This window comes from Girardinichthys multiradiatus, chromosome 2 (assembly GCF_021462225.1).
Source record: "Girardinichthys multiradiatus isolate DD_20200921_A chromosome 2, DD_fGirMul_XY1, whole genome shotgun sequence".
NCBI classification, from domain to species: Eukaryota; Metazoa; Chordata; class Actinopteri; order Cyprinodontiformes; family Goodeidae; genus Girardinichthys; species Girardinichthys multiradiatus.
The window spans coordinates 13,443,328-13,461,927 of NC_061795.1; the positions used below are offsets into that span (position 1 = coordinate 13,443,328).

An 18,600-nucleotide genomic window follows, 5' to 3' on the forward strand; every position below is an offset into this window, starting at 1 on the left:
AAGCTTACAGAAAAGATATTGTTATATAGAGAAAGGGAGATGGGATAAACTTTAATTCGCATTCAACATTTTAACTAGGAATAAAGAAATTGTCAATTGTAGTCTTTGTTTACATTTCAGAGAATGTGGAGGATTATTGTGTCACCTGCAGCATGCTGCACTATGATGCTTACCAAAGCATCATAGAAATGGTAAAATCAAAATGTTAGCATTTCATACTTCCAAGATGTTATACATTTTACTAAATTACCATTTTTGTTTCTTTCTTCCACACCATAGATAAAATGTGACATCTGTCAAAGATAGACTCACATTCAATGTGCTGCCCACTTTTTTGGAGTGCTGCTAAATTGGTTTTGTTTTGTTGTTTTTTTTCAGTTTTTATATTCTGCTCTTTTTCTTAATATTATAGTTAAAAAAAGCTGCCGATTTAAAATAAAGGTTGTTCTATTTGGTCACATTGGTCACACTGACCACTACCTGGTGGTGAGCTGGCTCCGATGGCAGGGGAGGATGCACAGACCCAAATGAATCTTGAGGGTCTGCTGGGAACGCCTGGCGGTGTCTCCCATGAGGCGGAGCTTCCACTCCCACCTCTGGGAGAGCTTCAAACACGTTCCGGGGGAGGTGGTGGACATTGAGACCGGCACGTCTTCCACTGAGGAAGCGGACCCTAGGGACCTTGGGACGGGCTCTCCAATCTCTGGTGCTTAGGTCCGGGGATGGATGACATTTCCTTAAGGCTCTGGATGTTGTAGGGTTTTGTTGGCTAACGTGACATCGTGGGCATCGGGGGCAGTTTCTCTGGAGTGGCAGAGACCAGGGTGGTGGTCCCCCTATTCAAAAAGGTGGTCCATAAAGTGTGTTCCAACTATAGGGAAGTCACACTCTTAAGCCTCCCTGGTAAGGTCTATTCGGGTGTTTTGGAGAGGATGGTCCATCGGATAGTTGAACCTTGGATTCAATAAGAGCAGTGTGGTTTTTGTCTTGGCCGTGGAACACTGGACCAGCTCAGAAGGATCCTGGAGGGTGCATGGGAGTTCACCAAACCAGTCTACATGTGCTTTGTGGACTTGGAGAAGGGGTTCGACCGTGTCCCTCTGGGGGGTACTCCGGGAGTATGGGGTACCAGACCCTTTGACATGGGCTCTTAGGTTCCTGTATGACCAGTGTCAGAGCTTGGCCCGCATTGCCGGCAGTAAGGTGGACACGTTTCCGGTGAGGGTTGGACTCCGCCAAGGTTACCCTGGTGAGGAAAACCTTTTTTGGGGTGGGGGGGGGGGGGGGGGGGGGGGGGGTTCCTGCCTCAAGTAGAAGAGTTCTGGTTCACGAATGAGGGAAAAATGGAGCGGGTGATTGATAGATGGATCGGAGATGCCTCAGCAGTGATGCGGGCGCTGTACTGGTCTGTCGTGGTGAAGAGAGAGCTGAGTCAGAAAGCGAAGCTCTTAATTTACTGGTCGATCTGCGCATTACCCTCATGAATGGTCATGAGCTTTGGGTCATGACCGAAAGAATGAGATCACAGATACAAGCTGCCAAAATGAGTTTCCTCTGCATAGTATCTGTGCTCTCCGTTAGAGATAAGATGAGAAGCTTGCTTGTCCGGGAGGGACTCAGAGTAGAGCCACTGCTTCTCCACGTCGAGAGGAGCCAAGATGAGGTGGCTCGGGCATCTGGTTAGGATGCCTCCTGGACACCTCCCTGGTGAGGTGTTCCGGGCACATCCCACCGAGAGGAAGCCCAGAGGAAGACCCAAGACAAGCTGGAGGGACTATGTTTCTCAGCTGGCCTGGGAACGCCTTGGGATTCCCTCGGATGAGCTAGCCGAAGTGGCTGGGGAGAGGGAAGTCTGGGTCTCTCTGCTTAGGCTGCTGCCCCCGCGACCCGACCCGATGGATGGATGGATGGATGGATGGTAATTTTCAATTTAGTTTGGTAAAGTTTAGCTTTAAATTATTTGAGGCAACTTCACAATTTTGCCGTTTCAAACAAAACCCTTGAAAAGCCCTACAAGGTCTTTAGTTGTTGACTGGAGGCCTGCATGGGTCAGGTTTGAGTTAGAACACTTTGAAGAGCTGGCTTGTTCTGGATGTTGAAGTTGTTTTTTTAAAACCATGTTTTGCAATTTCCTGCTTTTTTCAGGCTCCGCAGATTGTCTGTGCTCTCCGTTAGAGATAAGGTGAGAAGCTTGTTTGTCTGGGAGGGACTCAGAGTAGAGCCACTGCTTCTCCACATCGAGAGGAGCCAAGATGAGGTGGCTCGGGCATCTGGTTAGGATGCCTCCTGGACACCTCCCTGGTGAGGTGTTCCGGGCACATCCCACTGAGAGGAAGCCCAGAGGAAGACCCAAGACACGCTGGAGGGACTATCTTTCTCAGCTGGCTTGGGAACGCCCAAGTGGCTGGGGAGAGGGAAGTCTGGGTCTTTCTGCTTAGGCTGCTGCCCCCGCGACCCGACGGATGGATGGATGGATGGATGGATGGTAATTTTCAATTTAGTTTGGTAAAGTTTAGCTTTAAATTATTTGAGGCAACTTCACAATTTTGCCGTTTCAAACAAAACCCTTGAAAAGCCCTACAAGGTCTTTAGTTGTTGACTGGAGGCCTGCATGGGTCAGGTTTGAGTTAGAACACTTTGAAGAGCTGGCTTGTTCTGGATGTTGAAGTTGTTTTTTTAAAACCATGTTTTGCAATATCCTGCTTTTTTCAGGCTCATTTAAAACATTTTTCTTCCACTGATGAATTTCATTACAAATATACCTTGCCTGGCCAAAAGAAAAATCGCCACCTAGATTTAACAAAGCAAATAGGTATGAGCCTCCCATTAGATAATTACTGCATGGGTGGTTATGTTTCAGCTGGCAACAAGTTATTTAACCCCAACTGGTGCAATGAGTTGCTTCTCATTTCTTAAACAACCATGTTGAAAGACACGTCATGTGGTCATGGAAAAGATGTCAGTCTGTTTCAGAAGGGTCAAATAATTGGCATTTATCAAGCAGAGAAAACATATAAGGAGATTGCAGAAACTACCAAAATTGGGTTAAGAATTGTCCAACGCATTATTAAAAACTGGAAGGATAGTGGGGACCAATCGTCTTCGAGGAAGACCTGTGGCCGGAATAAAATCCTGAATGATTGCCATCGGCAGAAACATTTGGTGAAATCAAATCGAAGAAAAACTACCGTAGAACTATATTTAATAGTGAAAATAAGAGCATTTCCACTCGCACAACACGAAGCTCAAGGGATTGGGACTGAACAGCTGTGTAGCCTTAAGAAAACCACTAATCAGTGAGGCTAACCGGAAAAAAAGGCTTCAATTTGCTAAGGAGCATAAAGATTGGACTCTGGATCAATGGGAGACGGTTATATGGTCTGATGAGTCCAGATTTACCCTATTCCAGAGTGATGGGTGCATCAGGGTAAGAAGAGAGGCAGGTGAAGTGATGCACCCATCATGCCTAGTGCTACTGTACAAGCCTGTGGGGCAGTGCTATGATCTGGGGTTGCTGCAGTTGGTCAGGTATGGGTTCAGCAACAGTATGTGTTTAAAGAATGAGGTCAGTTGACTACCTGAATATACTGAATGACCAGGTTATTCCATCAATGGATTTTTTTCTTTCCTGACGGCACGGGCATATTCCAAGATGACAATGCCAAGATTCATCGGGCTCGAATTGTGAAAGAGTGTTTCAGGGAGCATGAGACATCATTCTTACACATGGATTGGCCACCACAGAGTCCAGACCTTAACCCCATTAAGAATCTTTGGGATGTACTGGAGAAGGCTTTGCACAGCGGTCAGACTCTACCATCATCAATGCAAGATCTTGTTGAAAAATTAATGCAACACTGGGTGGAAATAAATCTTGTGACATTGCAGAAGCTTATCGAAATAATGCGACGGCCAATGTGTGCCGTAATCAAAGCTAATGGCGGTCCAACAAAATATCAGTGTGTGAGCTTTTTTTTTTGGTGGTGACTTTTTTTTTTGGCCAGGCAGTGTTTGTCCAAAAAGAAAAATCACAAGTAGGTGTATGCTGGTCTGACAGGTAACTTTACAAATCAGGATGCTGGTCTGACAGGGTATGCTTGTTACACAGATACAGCTGTCGGTTTGTGGTACGTATATGCCGATCTGGCGATGTATGCTGACTGGACAGAACACCGGCCATACCATGTGACTGATTCAGGAACTGGGTCACCAGTTTGCGTGTGATTCAAAGTATAAGGGACAGCACAATGCTGCCTATTCCCCATGACATTAGTTGTCTTGGGATCATATTGAGGTTCGTTAGCAATTTATTAGAGGGTCTGTTTTTGCTTTGGAATCAGTAAGAAAGGGGGGAGAATTGAAACGGATTAAAAAATGTTCATAACACCATGTATAAAATTGCTGTTGTTTTTATCAGTCACCAGTTTCATCTATGCTCTGTGAAAGTGCCATGCATTTTCCAAATCAGGTGAAATTACGTTGAACTAGTGTTCAGTCCTCTCATCTCTGTTGTTCGATTCCCAGTTAAATAAAAATGGTGGATACGCGAAATGGATAGGCGAAGTCCATGACCCTCTTTAGCTGTTCCACAGCAAATACTGTGATGTAATCATTCAAAAAATGTAACAGAAAATACAGAAAACTGAACAGATTGAAAAATGTTACCCAAAGAGAATATAAAGATACCCATGAAGCACCTGGAGAGACTAACTTCAACGTTTCTGCAATCCTTCAGACTCCAAATACACAACAACATGTATTTAAGGGCTAAAACAAGCGGATTCTCCATATGTCCCCTTTAAGATAAACAGCAAACTAGAATTAACAGCATTACATATCTTACTATGTGTTTTCGTAATATTTAATATAATTTACATAAATGTTTATGAAAAATCTAAAATGCTTTTAACAAACTAGTGCAAGAAGAAAAAGAAAGAGGGGGTTGAAATGTAAAATTACAAATATTTACCTTCTGGGTTCAACCACCTCTTCTGTAACATAATTGAGGAAGTTCCAGCCACTGAAGGCGAAGGATGCCTGCAGGAATGCCAGAGCAACCTGTCCAACTGATGGTGTGCTGTCCATGGAAAATGCTACTTGAGGAATCAGTGCCTCACAGTTTCCTATTTAAAAAAAACAAAAACCGTTATTTGGAGTTTTAGGTCAGGTGGATATGGTTAAAGGGTGCCCAGAGTGAATGATTTACCATTGAAGATCTGTACTAGACCTACAACAATGATAAGACCCAAAGCCATGAGCTTCCCCACTGTGAAAACATCTTGAATCCTGGTGGCCATACGAACACTGTAACAGTTCACCCAGGTCAGCAATACTGAAAAACAAAATTATTGGGTACTTGAGGAAAAAAATAAAGTGTCTTTGTTTTAGGTGAAAACATTTATACAGTAACCATATTTATAAATTTTTTGCAAGTTCAAAAATATGTAGTTTTTCCAAAAAATGCACAAAAATAGGTTTTAAATATTTTGTAATTTGGCTTATATTTGCATGTGAGTGACATATGCAAACATTTAACAATCAGATAATTCAAGACCAGTGCCATGCAAGTTCATAGAAGGAAAGGTATGTTTATTTTAAAATATAATAGAGATACCTATTTATGTTATGTGGCAGAAAATAAATAGCTTGCTATGGAGGCAAAACCTTTAACTTTACATGAACAAACTGAAATCTGTCAGACAAATAAGATGTAAACCAGCATAGTGCTGTTCCCCTGACCCCTACAGCATATTCCAGTCTTTCTAAGAGAATATTGTTATTGACTGTATCAAATGGAGCACTGAGATCTAACAGGACAAGTACAGACACAAGTCCATTATCTGAGGCCATAAGAATATCAGTAATGACTTTCAGCAGGGCTGTTTCAGTGCTATGATGAGCTCTGAAACCTGACTGAAAGTTTTCAAACAGGTCATTGCTGTGAAATGTTCACATATTTGATTAGCAACAATTTTCTCAAGAATTTTAGACAATGGAAGATTGGATATAGGTGTGTAATTTTTCAAGTCATCTCGATCAAGCGAAGGTTTCTTAAGTAAAGGTTTAATTACAGCTAACTTAAAAGCCTGTGGTACATATCCATTTACTAAAGATAGATTAATCATTTCTAAAATGGGGCTGGTAATCAGAGGGAACACTTCCTTAAATAATTTGGTTGGGATTTGGTCTAACATACAAGTTGAAGCTTTAGATGAAGCTAATATTTCTGATAACTCAGGAAGCTCCACAGGATGAAAACAGTCCAAACACAGATCAAGTTCTACAGTTACTTCCAATGTTGTCTCACTTGCTGAGGATGAAGTAATCATCTTTGAGAGTATGTCAAAATTTTTATTTTTAATAGAATCAATTTTATTTAAGAAGAATCCCATAAAGTCATGACTGCTGAGAGCTAAGGGAATGGATGGCTCAACAGAGCTATGACTCTGTGTAAGTTTAGCAATTGTACTAAAGAGAAACCTAGGTTATTCTTGTTCTCTTCTATTAATGATGAGAAATAAGCTGTTCTAGCTTGGTGAAGTGTCTTTTTATACAACAGTAGGCTATTTTTCCAGATTAAATAGGAATCTTCTAGATGTGTAGAGCGCCATTTTCTCTCCAATTTTCTAACAATGTGCTTTAAAGTATGCAGCTCTGAATTTAACCAGGGAGCTAGCCTCCTATGAATAATTACCTTCTTTTTCAAGGGGGCTGCATTGTCTAATGCACCATGCAATGATGAAGTAACACTATCAACAAGAGAATCAATTTGTGAAGGGGAAGAAACAAAATTATTGCCATCCACTGTGTTTTCTGTGATAATGAGGAAAAGTGGAAGAGATTCTTTAAAGGTTGTTACAGCATTGTCTGATAATGATTTAGTATAAGGAAATATTCTTTCAGGTGTGGAGTACTCGGTTAAATTAAACTCAAAGGTTATTAAAAAATGGTCAGGCAGGAGAGGGTTATGAGAAAATATTGTTATGTCTTTACACTCAATGCCATATGTCAGCACAAGGTTCAGAGAACTAAGACAAAGGTGGGTCGGTTTGTCAATGTTTTGAGCAAAGCCAATTGAGTCTAAGATAGCATTAAAGGCTATATTTAGGCTTCAGTTTCAGTGTTAACATGAATGTTAAAATCCCCCACTATAATAACCTTATCTGTATTTAATACTAAATTAGATAAAAGGTCTGAAAACTGATCTAAAAATTGAGAGTAAGGGACTGGTGGACAGTACAAAAAAAACAAACAGAAGTGGTTTCAGTGCTTTGCAATTTGGATGAGGAAAACTAAGGAATAAATATTCAAATGAGTTGTAGCTATTGATTGGTCTGGGACTAATCAATAAATCGGACTGAAAGATGGTTGCTACTCCTCCTCTTCACCCAGTATTTTGAGGAATGTGGAAAATTAATTAATTAGTAGGAGTTGACTCATTTATAGTTAAATAATCCTCTTGCTGCAGCCAGGTTTCTGTGAGGTATCCATGATTATATGAGATATCCATGATTTCCTCCTTTTTGATTATTTTTTAATCTCTTCAGTTTTGGCCATGGGCGAGACACTGTCTTAATAGGGTAACGGATGGGTAGCAGTACAGAAGCTGCAGAGAGGAGTGTTAAAACTACGACCCTGCTTCCTGGTCTGAACCCTGAATTTTGGAGAACTAATAAATTTGTCCAGATTCCTAGAAAGAAGAGCTGCTCCATTCAAAGTGGGATGGATGCCGTCTCTCTGGATCAGACCAGGTTTTCCCCAAAATGTTCGACAATTATCAATGTAGCCCACATCGTTTTCTGGACACCACCTAGACAGCCAGCGGTTGAATGACAGCATGCGACTAAACATGTCGTCACTGGTCAGATCAGGGAGGGGACCAGATAAAACTATGGAGTCCGACGTTGTTTTGGCAAACTTACACACCGCACTAACACTAACTTTGGTGACCTCCGATTGATGTAACCGGGTGACATTACCGCCAGCGTGAATAACAATCTTACTGTATTTACGCTAATCCTTAGCCAGCAGTTTCAGGTAGGATTTGATGTCGCCCGTTCTGGCCCCTGGCAGACATTTGACTATGGTCGCTGGTGTCTCTAGTGCCACGTTTTATATGGAGCTGCCAATTACAAGAGTTGGCTTCTCAGCGGGCTGGGATCTAGGACTATGCTTTCTACGTCCCGTCACCCAGCCAGCCTGAAGCCTCGGCTGCACGGGCTCTGCTGAAGGACTGCTGCGGGGAGCTACCCTCGGTGTCTCCGCGCTGGCTAAGGGGCCTCGGCTATCTGCTGGTTTTTCAACAGCGCGGAGCCGGGCCTCCAATTCCGACACCCTCGCCTCCAAAGCTACAAAAATGCTACATTTATTACACACACCATTATCACTAAAGGAGGCAGAGGAGTAACTGAACATCTGACACACAGAGCAGGAGAGAGGAGGAGACTCAGAGAGAGAAACAGCAGAACGGGTAGCCATGGTGGAGCTAAAGCTAACGCTAAGCTAGTGACCCCTTACCACTACTAGAAAAACCGTGTAAGACACGGAGAGTCCCCAAACGTTAAATGCAGCAACAGAAAGTATGTGTTTTATTGAGCTTATGTATTAGAACAATTAAGAGATATCACAGTAGAGAGAAATCAGATCAAACGAGAGAGCCTTTACACACCAAACAATCCACCGAGTGCCACAGTGAAAACAGGAAGTGACGAATACGCCTTACCACGCCATCCCAATCCTTCCCAATCCTTCCCAGACATACATTTGATGCAGAATTTGGGGAACTTCAAAATACCAGTGGAAACATGCAAAATGCTGGTTATCAGATATAAGTGGGTTTTTATTGTCAAAATGCCAATAAATATTTTTCAATGTATTACTGAGATAAGAATTTCATGCTCTGATAAACTGTAAATACAACATTTTTCAAACTGATCAGTTGAAATAACTCATACAAAGTTTTATTATATTTTGAGAGATAACCCTCAACTTCTTGATTGAATAAAAATAATTATAGATCTAAATCTGCCATGGGTCTAAATAATTTTGAGCTTAACTGTGAAGATAAATGAATCCTATCCACCTGGGTGGTTCCACTTCAGGCTCATATCACCTACCAAAGGCCTGGGACCTTGTGGGTAGCTTAGCTGTTCTTAGAACTACACTCGTCTAGAGAGGGATCTGAGAGGTTGTTCCTGAATCTGGTGCAGCCACTCTTTCAGTTTCAGGGTCATAGACCCAAGTCCACCAATGTCCATTAGGATCACTGAAGCCCTGATTGTCTTCTGTTTCTGCTCTCTGTGGAGGAAGACACTTTTCTCCTATCTCCCGCACCCTCCCCTGTCAACCCTGCTCCTGCTCTGTCTTGTCTTCTTTCGGAGCCTCTCTTTGCATATCTCCCAAATTGTGAATTATGGATCTGATCAGCTGGTCTCTCAACGCAATTGATCAAATTTTCTCGACAGGAAGACAGAGTAAGGTAGAGCCCTCTTCTCCAGACGGGACATTCTTCTCCAGATACACAATGGACTCCTGGCAGAAGTGGAGGATTGTATGTCTGACAATGATATCAGTCGAGAACGTGGAAGATGTGTACACAATTGGATGTCTGATAACAGGATTTCTACTTTTCGGAGTTTGCTGTTACCTGGCATATCGTGAAATTGTGAAACATCGGAAGCAGTTTTGGCCATTATGAGGCTGCCTGTCTTATGTGAAGGAATCTGCAGAGCTATCAACACTCAGACTGAAATGTTAAGGGAGCAGAATCGCAAACTGGATGTGATCCTACAAGATAGCACACTGGCTGCAGTTCCTGGACTCAGAGGTGAAATGGGATAAATCTTGGAGAAGTTGTATGCGAAAGACCAGGAATTTGGCTGTTTGGATTCACCATTGAGAAGCACCAGCGAGACTCTCAAGGCTGGAGGAAAATTAAGAGTCAGCCTGACCCAAATAATTATTGTTTTTCTGAATCTGGCTCCCCTGCACGGCCTTGATGGCTGACCATGTTCAACTTCTCCTGGAAGTTATGTAAACATGACGCTCTGCTCCCTCTGCCCCCTCCCTTCCCTGAGGACATGTTGTTGACCCGCTCAGAACTGTGTGGTCGGTTGATGAACATTCCATCGTACCATCAAGGACAGTGGTCTCTGTGACAGTGCTTCACAGACTTACTTTGCACACACTCACATGCACACACGCACATGCTCATATAAACATGCGCACCCCTGACATACAGCCTTCACTGTATCCCGGCTATATGTTGTCTCATATATGTGTTGCTTAACTCGAGTTAAACATGGAGTCAAATATGGCCTTGACATGACTTGCTAAAGAAATGTACTATGTTCTGCAAACTTTTGACCACAGAAATAAAACCAAATGCTGGATTAAGACCCAACAGTCATGGAGTCAGTTAAACATGGAGTACCCCTAGAAATGGGCAATTTCATGCATCTCCCAGCCAAAAACAGTAACATTTACTGGCACAGTTTGATGATGTGTCTTCCAGTTCAATGTTATTGTGATTCATCCGATTCTAAGTTCTTCTTAAATACTGATGAACGCTTCCACAAACTCCAATTCTAATATTGACACAAAACAATCTCATGATAACAACATCTCTATAACTATTCACATGTGCATGTGTATCAACTTTTTTTTCATTAGCTGATCTGTATCCCCGGGAGTGATAACCATAAGAGGTTATTTGAAGTCTGCACAACAATTGATCGCTTTTGTTATTCTTATCAGACCCATATTGTGGTTCCATTGCAAGGGTGCTGTGGGCAGCAGCAGTTAAAGCCAGTTGCTACTGAAGGCAGGAATGTTTGAAACAGCAGACTGAGTGAAAGCTTGATTGTTTTACCTCATCCATCAACAGCATTGTGAACAGCATTGCTCAGCTCTTGCTCATGGTGGCCTTGGTTTCCAGTGTAAAAAAAGAGCCATCAATACCATAAAACCAAACTACTTCGGTGGTGAAGGAAAAACAAAGCACAAAACATGTGAGTTCCGGCAGTGAGTTGGCAGTTTGACAGGTCTACCAACATACAACTATGTAAAAACAGCTTAGCCTTTTCTCTATTACCAGTGAAAAGACTCATTGATTTTACATTTTGTTAGCCTCATAGCGTAATTGCCTGAATCATATTTTGGCAAATATGACCTAGGCAATTATGCTAATAGGTTTAACAATAGGTAATAAAAGCCCTGCTCCGTCCAGCAGGTAATCATCATACATGTGACTCTTTAACAGATTTTTTAACAGTGTTCCAGTTATTAGAAGCCAGTTCCACAATACAGTTCTTAACTGGTTTCATAAGGAACCCATTTGCTGTCCTATTACCTTAGAGCGAAGTCAGAGCCACATCAATACGCCATTATAAATTTCTCATTCATTTTTTGCTTGACATGGCAATTTTATTCCATGTTTTTGTGAAAGATTGGGGTTATAAAGCCAATTTAACAACATAAATAGTATTACTAATCCCAGTATCCATGTCCTAATATCACCACCTTAATTTTTAATGGCTATTTTAAAAACCAGTGGTACTTGGCAATCAGCCATCAGCATGTAACTTCACCAGCAGTGCTAGAAAACGGGAGGTAAACTTAACGTTTAGAGGAATATTTGCTATCACAACCTGGAGATATCAAAAGATTAACAGTGTTAAAGAACTGAGTTGGAACTAACATTTATGGATTTAGTGGATAATATTTAACCGTAAGTGCATTACCTACTTTAACTCTTTGAAATAAAATCGAGGAAAATTAGACACAGATTGCATTATTCTGATACTAATTTGAAAATCTATTAATGTTTTATGGCGGTGTTTCTATCATTGTTTTGTTTTAATTTTGACATATAAAATATGAAACCAAACTAAATAGTTTTAAACATGTTTCCCATGAGTCTGCCTCTACCTCCTAACAAAAGTGGTTCTTTTCTCTGGCCCAGCAACGAACTGGGTTTAAGATAGCACTGGTTTTCGATGCGAGGGCCAGAGTTTTGTGTAAATTTCAAGCTAGTTTTATGCATAATGAGTAGTTAGTGCTAGAAAAAAAAATCAAAACTGTTAACCAGTTGTGGTAAAGGTCAGTTCTGCAACAGAACAGCTGATGCAACGTCTATACTGTACAAAAAAGGCCAAACAGGAAGTGAGTAAGATAGTAATAGTTTTCTGAATGCTCTGAGGCTGACCTGTCTTTTCCACCACACCCACTGTTACATTACTTCTCTCAATAATAATATGCACAACGCAGTATTTCAAGATAAGTACCTTCAAAAAGGGGCTGTGCAGAAGTGCGTGCCATTCGCCACATTTGTATTATACACTACATTTTGCCTTTCACTGTGGAGGCAGACTTTTCACTCTACTCTCGAGTATGAGCCTTCAAAACAGATATAAAAAGTCTCTTTCAGAAAAAAGATTCCTTTCGAACTTCATAAAAAATAAAAAGCCTGCTTTCTGGAGACTTTCCCAAATCTCTACTGGAGCTTTTAATGAATTCAGATTCTGAACTCACAATTACCACTTTTTCATACAAAACAATTTGGATAACAATAAACCTTTGTATTTGTGACAAACTGTGTAGTTTCTGGCAATAATTTATCATACATTTCAACAAAGCAGTAAGCATATTTCAATAGATGTGTATTTTTAGAAGATACATTTTCTGACATTCTTTTGTCACATATACTAACTTAGCTGAGAGTCAGGACCCCAAAAGCAAGCAATAACCAAGCAAAATGTCATCCTTCATGAATGATGGAAGTGTACTGTCAACCAGTCAGCACCAAAGTGCATCCAGTTTCTACCAGCATCATCAGCATTACAAATTTTGAGATTTTGTTAGCTTCCTGACATTTGATCTATCCTAGCTTTCCTGGGTACCAGTCTTAAACTCTCAGCAGCAACATGTTTTACCACTACATGAAAATTAATTGAAAACTTAAAGACACTCACAAAGACAAGTTGCTGACAAAAGTCTTGTCGCCATGAACGGAGGAGCACAGTTTTGGAAGACGGGCTGTAGCACATAGCTGGAGAAAGTAAGGGCGATGACAGCGAGGGTGGTTGGGTACATGATGAGGACTGCACTCCACAACAACAGAAATCTGGAGGAAAGAGGAAACCACTGTGACATGGAATAAATTTAAAACTTACCAATATTCTGAATTAAAGAAAAGTAGATGGAGAACAGAAATCTTTTTTGTTTGAGGTCCAGATCAATTAGAACATTAATCAGACAATTTTAACTGTTGTTATAGTTTTACATCATCTCACTGACTTTGTGTTCTAGTTAATATTGATCAACCATAAGGTAAGGCATACTATCTTTGTACTATATCAGGGGATTGCCATATCCACAGGGCTCTCTGCAGGTTTTGCGTGTGTGTGCTTCACCTCAGCCATTGCAGAATGCGACCAGCAGGTGACTGCCCGGTTGCAGCCCGTCAAATCAAATCAAAAGGCGCTTAAGAATAGCAGGTTACCCTGAGGAAGATGCCGGATGGTTTCTACTAACAGAATGGTGATAAGGCCTCTTATCTATGATCCTGATCTTCATTGTCATTTCACTTACCTTCTTGCATTGTCCCCTGAATATATTCTTGTCTCCAATCCATGGTTCAACCCAGGACTTCAGTCCACTGCCTAATAGTTCTCAGAAATTTTAGAAGAACATATTTTGGAAATTCTCCCATTAATATTCTCACTGCTCCTTTGGATGCTCCCCTAGTTCCTGTTGGAACTCATCTGTACTCCAACATAACTCACCTGCTTCCCTCATACTCCACTCTCCAGCTCTCAGCAGTAGTCATCATCTCCCTCTGGGAAACAAACCAAGGATCATTACAAACCTACACCGCTCAACACAATTTGCCAGTCACTGAAGTGAACTGATTTGCCAGTCCCCCTCATCATCAATTCTCGAACTCTTCTTCATCTGCTAACACTTACTTCTCTTCCTTAGTGCCTTTCTGGACCCCTTTCCCAAGCCCTGAAGAAACATTTCATTACCTATTTGTGTCAAAAGCAGAGTTGTCCAGAGTTGTTGCTGGCACAAGGATCTCACTAAATTGTAATATAACAGAACAATCTGGTCATCAAGACCCTGAACCACAGCTACAAAATGCCCTCTTAGAACAATTGATAATTCTCGATCACCACAATTTCCTGTTACAAATCCTGGTCAACAGCACAACTACATTTCTCAAACTCTGAGTATATAATCTACATAAAAACAACAGATAACCTACACACTTCCGGATTCTCACACTAATTTCAGCCCATCTCTCTCCACAGCATCTGTGGTTCCTAAACCATCTCAAGTCTTTCAGGATGCCATCTCCTCTAAGGCAAATTATTTTTCGAGTGAGATTAATAATTGTCGGGGCTTTCACAATGTATTGTTTCAGGAAATAATTATTAGAAAATCGCTTCCTATTGTTTTCTCTGCACAACCCTCACATTAACTGACCTGAATTCCACATTGATTCTTGGAGTTCCTGTTGCTAATCCACCTACCTACTCTCAGCTGTTACATTAGTTTTCCTAGGTCCTCCCAAGACCATTTCTCTTCCTGACCTCTCAGATGTCCCTGCCGATTATCATGTCCTTCAGCTGGTTTGCAGTAAAGACATGGCTCTCTCTCTTCTTCGTCATCATCCTAATGACTGTGCCATCAGCCTCCTTGCTGGTGCTATTCTTCAGTCTGGGTGTCTTTACAATCTTTAACACCCAGAACATCAGCTATGAAGAAATATGTTTCTGAATCTCTTAATGTAGACATCATTCGCCCAGATCTTTTTTGCCCAGTTCTTTTTCGTGGAGAATAAATTTTGAGACTATGCATTAATTATCAAGGGCTCAACCAAATCCATGTTAAATATGTTTTTCCATTTATATCCTGTGCAAGTTAGCCTGTTCAGGAAGCCACTATCTTCTCATAACTACAGGTCCTTCTCAAAATATTAGCATATTGTGATAAAGTTCATTATTTTCCATACTGTCATGATGAAAATTTAACATTCATATATTTTAGATTCATTGCACACTAACTGAAATATTTCAGGTCTTTTATTGTCTTAATAGGGATGATTTTGGCATACAGCTCATGAAAACCCAAAATTCCTATCTCACAAAATTAGCATATTTCATCCGACCAATAAAAGAAAAGTGTTTTTAATACAAAAAACATCAACCTTCAAATAATCATGTACAGTTATGCACTCAATACTTGGTCGGGAATCCTTTTGCAAAAATGACTGCTTCAGTGCGGCGTGGCATGGAGGCAATCAGCCTGTGGCACTGCTGAGGTCTTATGGAGGCCCAGGATGCTTCGATAGCGGCCTTTAGCTCATCCAGAGTGTTGGGTCTTGAGTCTCTCAACGTTCTCTTCACAATATCCCACAGATTCTCTATGGGGTTCAGGTCAGGAGAGTTGGCAGGCCAATTGAGCACAGTGATACCATGGTCAGTAAACTATTTACCAGTGGTTTTGGCACTGTGAGCAGGTGCCAGGTCGTGCTGAAAAATGAAATCTTCATCTCCATAAAGCTTTTCAGCAGATGGAAGCATGAAGTGCTCCAAAATCTCCTGATAGCTAGCTGCATTGACCCTGCCCTTGATAAAACACAGTGGACCAACACCAGCTGCTGACACGGCACCCCAGACCATCACTGACTGTGGGTACTTGACACTGGACTTCTGGCATTTTGGCATTTCCTTCTCCCCAGTCTTCCTCCAGACTCTGGCACTTTGATTTCCGAATGACATGCAGAATTTGCTTTCATCCGAAAAAAGTACTTTGGACCATTGAGCAACAGTCCAGTGCTGCTTCTCTGTAGCCCAGGTCAGGCGCGTCTGCCGCTGTTTCTGGTTCAAAAGTGGCTTGACCTGGGGAATGCGGCACCTGTAGCCCATTTCCTGCACACGCCTGTGCACGGCGGCTCTGGATGTTTCTACTCCAGACTCAGTCCACTGCTTCCGCAAAATCAGCCCTTCTCCACAATCTTCCTCAGGGTCCAGTTACCTCTTCTCGTTGTGCAGCGTTTTCTGCCACACTTTTTCCTTCCCACAGACTTCCCACTGAGGTACCTTGATACAGCACTCTGGGAACAGCCTATTCGTTCAGAAATTTCTTTCTGTGTCTTACTCTCTTGCTTGAGGGTGTCAATAGTGGCCTTCTGGACAGCAGTCAGGTCGGCAGTCTTACCCATGATTGGGGTTTTGAGTGATGAACCAGGCTGGGAGTTTTAAAGGCCTCAGGAATCTTTTGCAGGTGTTTAGAGTTAACTCGTTGATTCAGATGATTAGGTTCATAGCTCGTTTAGAGACCCTTTTAATGATATGCTAATTTTGTGAGATAGGAATTTTGGGTTTTCATGAGCTGTATGCCAAAATCATCCGTATTAAGACAATAAAAGACCTGAAATATTTCAGTTAGTGTGCAATGCATCTAAAATATATGAATCTTACATTTTCATCATGACATTATGGAAAATAATTAACTTTATCACAATATGCTAATATTTTGAGAAGGACCTGTATATCTCTGCAAGGCATACCATCTGGTCCGCATCCACAAGGTGATGAATGGAAGACAGCAATCAAAGCCCACTTATGTGGGCTTCCAGTGCTGTCTTCCATGTCTTCCTGAAGAAAACTTACTTTTAGTCACTGGCTTTCAACCCAACTGATATTTGATTTTACTTAATTGTTAGGACTTGTGAAATGGAGGACCCTGGAATGCAGTCTAGCAGGCAGCATGACGGTAAATGAAAAATTATTTAATTAATAAAAAACTCACTACAGAAGAGGCAGGAACAAAACAGGCAGACGAGGCAAGCAAGACAGGCATGGCATGATCGAGAAAACAAGACATGAGCATGATCCAGAAAATGTTTCCGCGACGAATGACAGAACAGGTGTGTATTTATGGAGCGTGAACCAGGTGAATCAAGAAGACAGGTTAGCTAGGCGCAGGTGAACCGAATAAAGTTGATTGACAGGGACAATGGCACCTTCGTCAGTGTTGACAGTCCAATTCTTTGCACACATGATCATACTTAAATATTGGAACCCTCACGAGTCCACCATGCCCCTGCAAAATCGTTGCTTATGTGTGTTGCTTTCCCATGCTCCTTATTTTTACCTAAATGTGGATTTCATTTCTTCATTTCTTCTCCTTTTCATAGATTTTTAGATTTACCAGTTAAAAGGAAAATAATACTAGTCTCTTAAAAATGTGAACAATAGCTGTTTTTACACCAGTGACTCAGCTTCCTTAGTTAGAACTCAATGATTGCTTGGTTAAATTTTAATGGATGCAAATTACTGTTATTAATTTTTATATTTCTCAGAAGGATTCATAGATTTTTAGATTTCTTAGAAGGATTTAGTATCATTTGATTTGTTTTTCTGTGTCTGTATCTGTGTTTATTTTCTTTGTGATTGTATTGTAATTGTATGTACAGCGCTTTGAGTGTCTCGTTGCTGAAAAGCGCTATATCAATAAACTTACCTTACCTTACCTTTATACATAAAGCTGATGATGATGATGATGATAAGTCACTCTGAGTACCTGGTCATGCCTTTTAACCTTTCAAATACAGCCACAGTTTATCAAGCCCTCATTAATGACTTCTGATGTAATTTCGCTTACCTCCTCTCTTGCAGATATTTTTGTCTCCAGTCCGCCAAAGACCTCAGTCCACTGCCTCATAGTTCTTTGAGTTCTTAGAAGAACACATTCTATAAATTCCTCCGTTAATCTCCCCACCGGTTTTTAGGCTGCTGCCCTGGACCTGCTCCTAGATCTCCTCCGTACTCCGTACTCCACTACTCTACTACACTACTTACCTGTCTGTCTGCCCTACAACTCTCCGCAGTCATCACTATCTCCCTCTGGAAAAAGACAACGGATTATTACAACCTTAAACGGCTCATCGCAATCTGTCAACCTCAGACTCTGTGAGCATACTTATCTTCCTCTTGCAACTCCACCATCTCCACAAAACAATAAGAATCAGTGTCCCCCTCCTTATCCTCATAATCAGTTCTCAAACATTTCTTCATCTGCCAACACTCACCTCTCTTCATCAGTTCCTTACTGGATTCTTTTTATTTACATTTAACATTTATTTACATGCTAGTTTCAAGAAAACGTTCAAACCTTCCTCAGTTGTCCATAGTTATTGCCTGCACAAGGGTCTTACTGAATTCCAACATGACCCGAATTGTTTTAAGTTCTAGCAAAATTTTGAAATGGTTACCTATTTTGATCATAAAATTAACATGCCTTTCCTGGGTGCTAACCAAAAGTACAACTATCCACTGTCAATTGCATTTTCTGATTTATATACACCCCCCAGCTCAGCCGTCTCGTGATGGGGTTTACCCCAGTGGATGAGAGGGCTGCATCCCTGCGCCTTCAGGTTGGGGACAGGTTTCTGACTGGTCGTTTCGGCCTACAGGCCGAGTCATAGTGCGGAGTACCTGGCCTTCTTGGCGTCCCTGTTGGGGGTGCTGGATAGTAGACTCCCCGGCGACTCCATTATTCTGCTGGTGGACTTCAATGCGAAGGACTACC

General features: G+C 41.5%; 1 protein-coding gene across 3 annotated transcripts in view; it reads right to left on the reverse strand.

Annotated features, from left to right (window-relative positions):
* slc7a10b (solute carrier family 7 member 10b) overlaps positions 1-18,600 on the reverse strand; it is a 121,570-nt gene that overhangs the window by 86,016 nt on the left and 16,954 nt on the right. For all 3 annotated transcript variants that reach the window (XM_047384806.1, XM_047384787.1, XM_047384797.1), the window contains exons 3-5: positions 12,972-13,123; positions 5,207-5,332; positions 4,970-5,123 (exon numbers count right to left, since the gene is read on the reverse strand). In XM_047384806.1, coding sequence (XP_047240762.1) covers positions 4,970-5,123; positions 5,207-5,332; positions 12,972-13,123 — 432 coding nt within the window. The remainder of the gene's footprint in view (positions 1-4,969; positions 5,124-5,206; positions 5,333-12,971; positions 13,124-18,600) is intronic.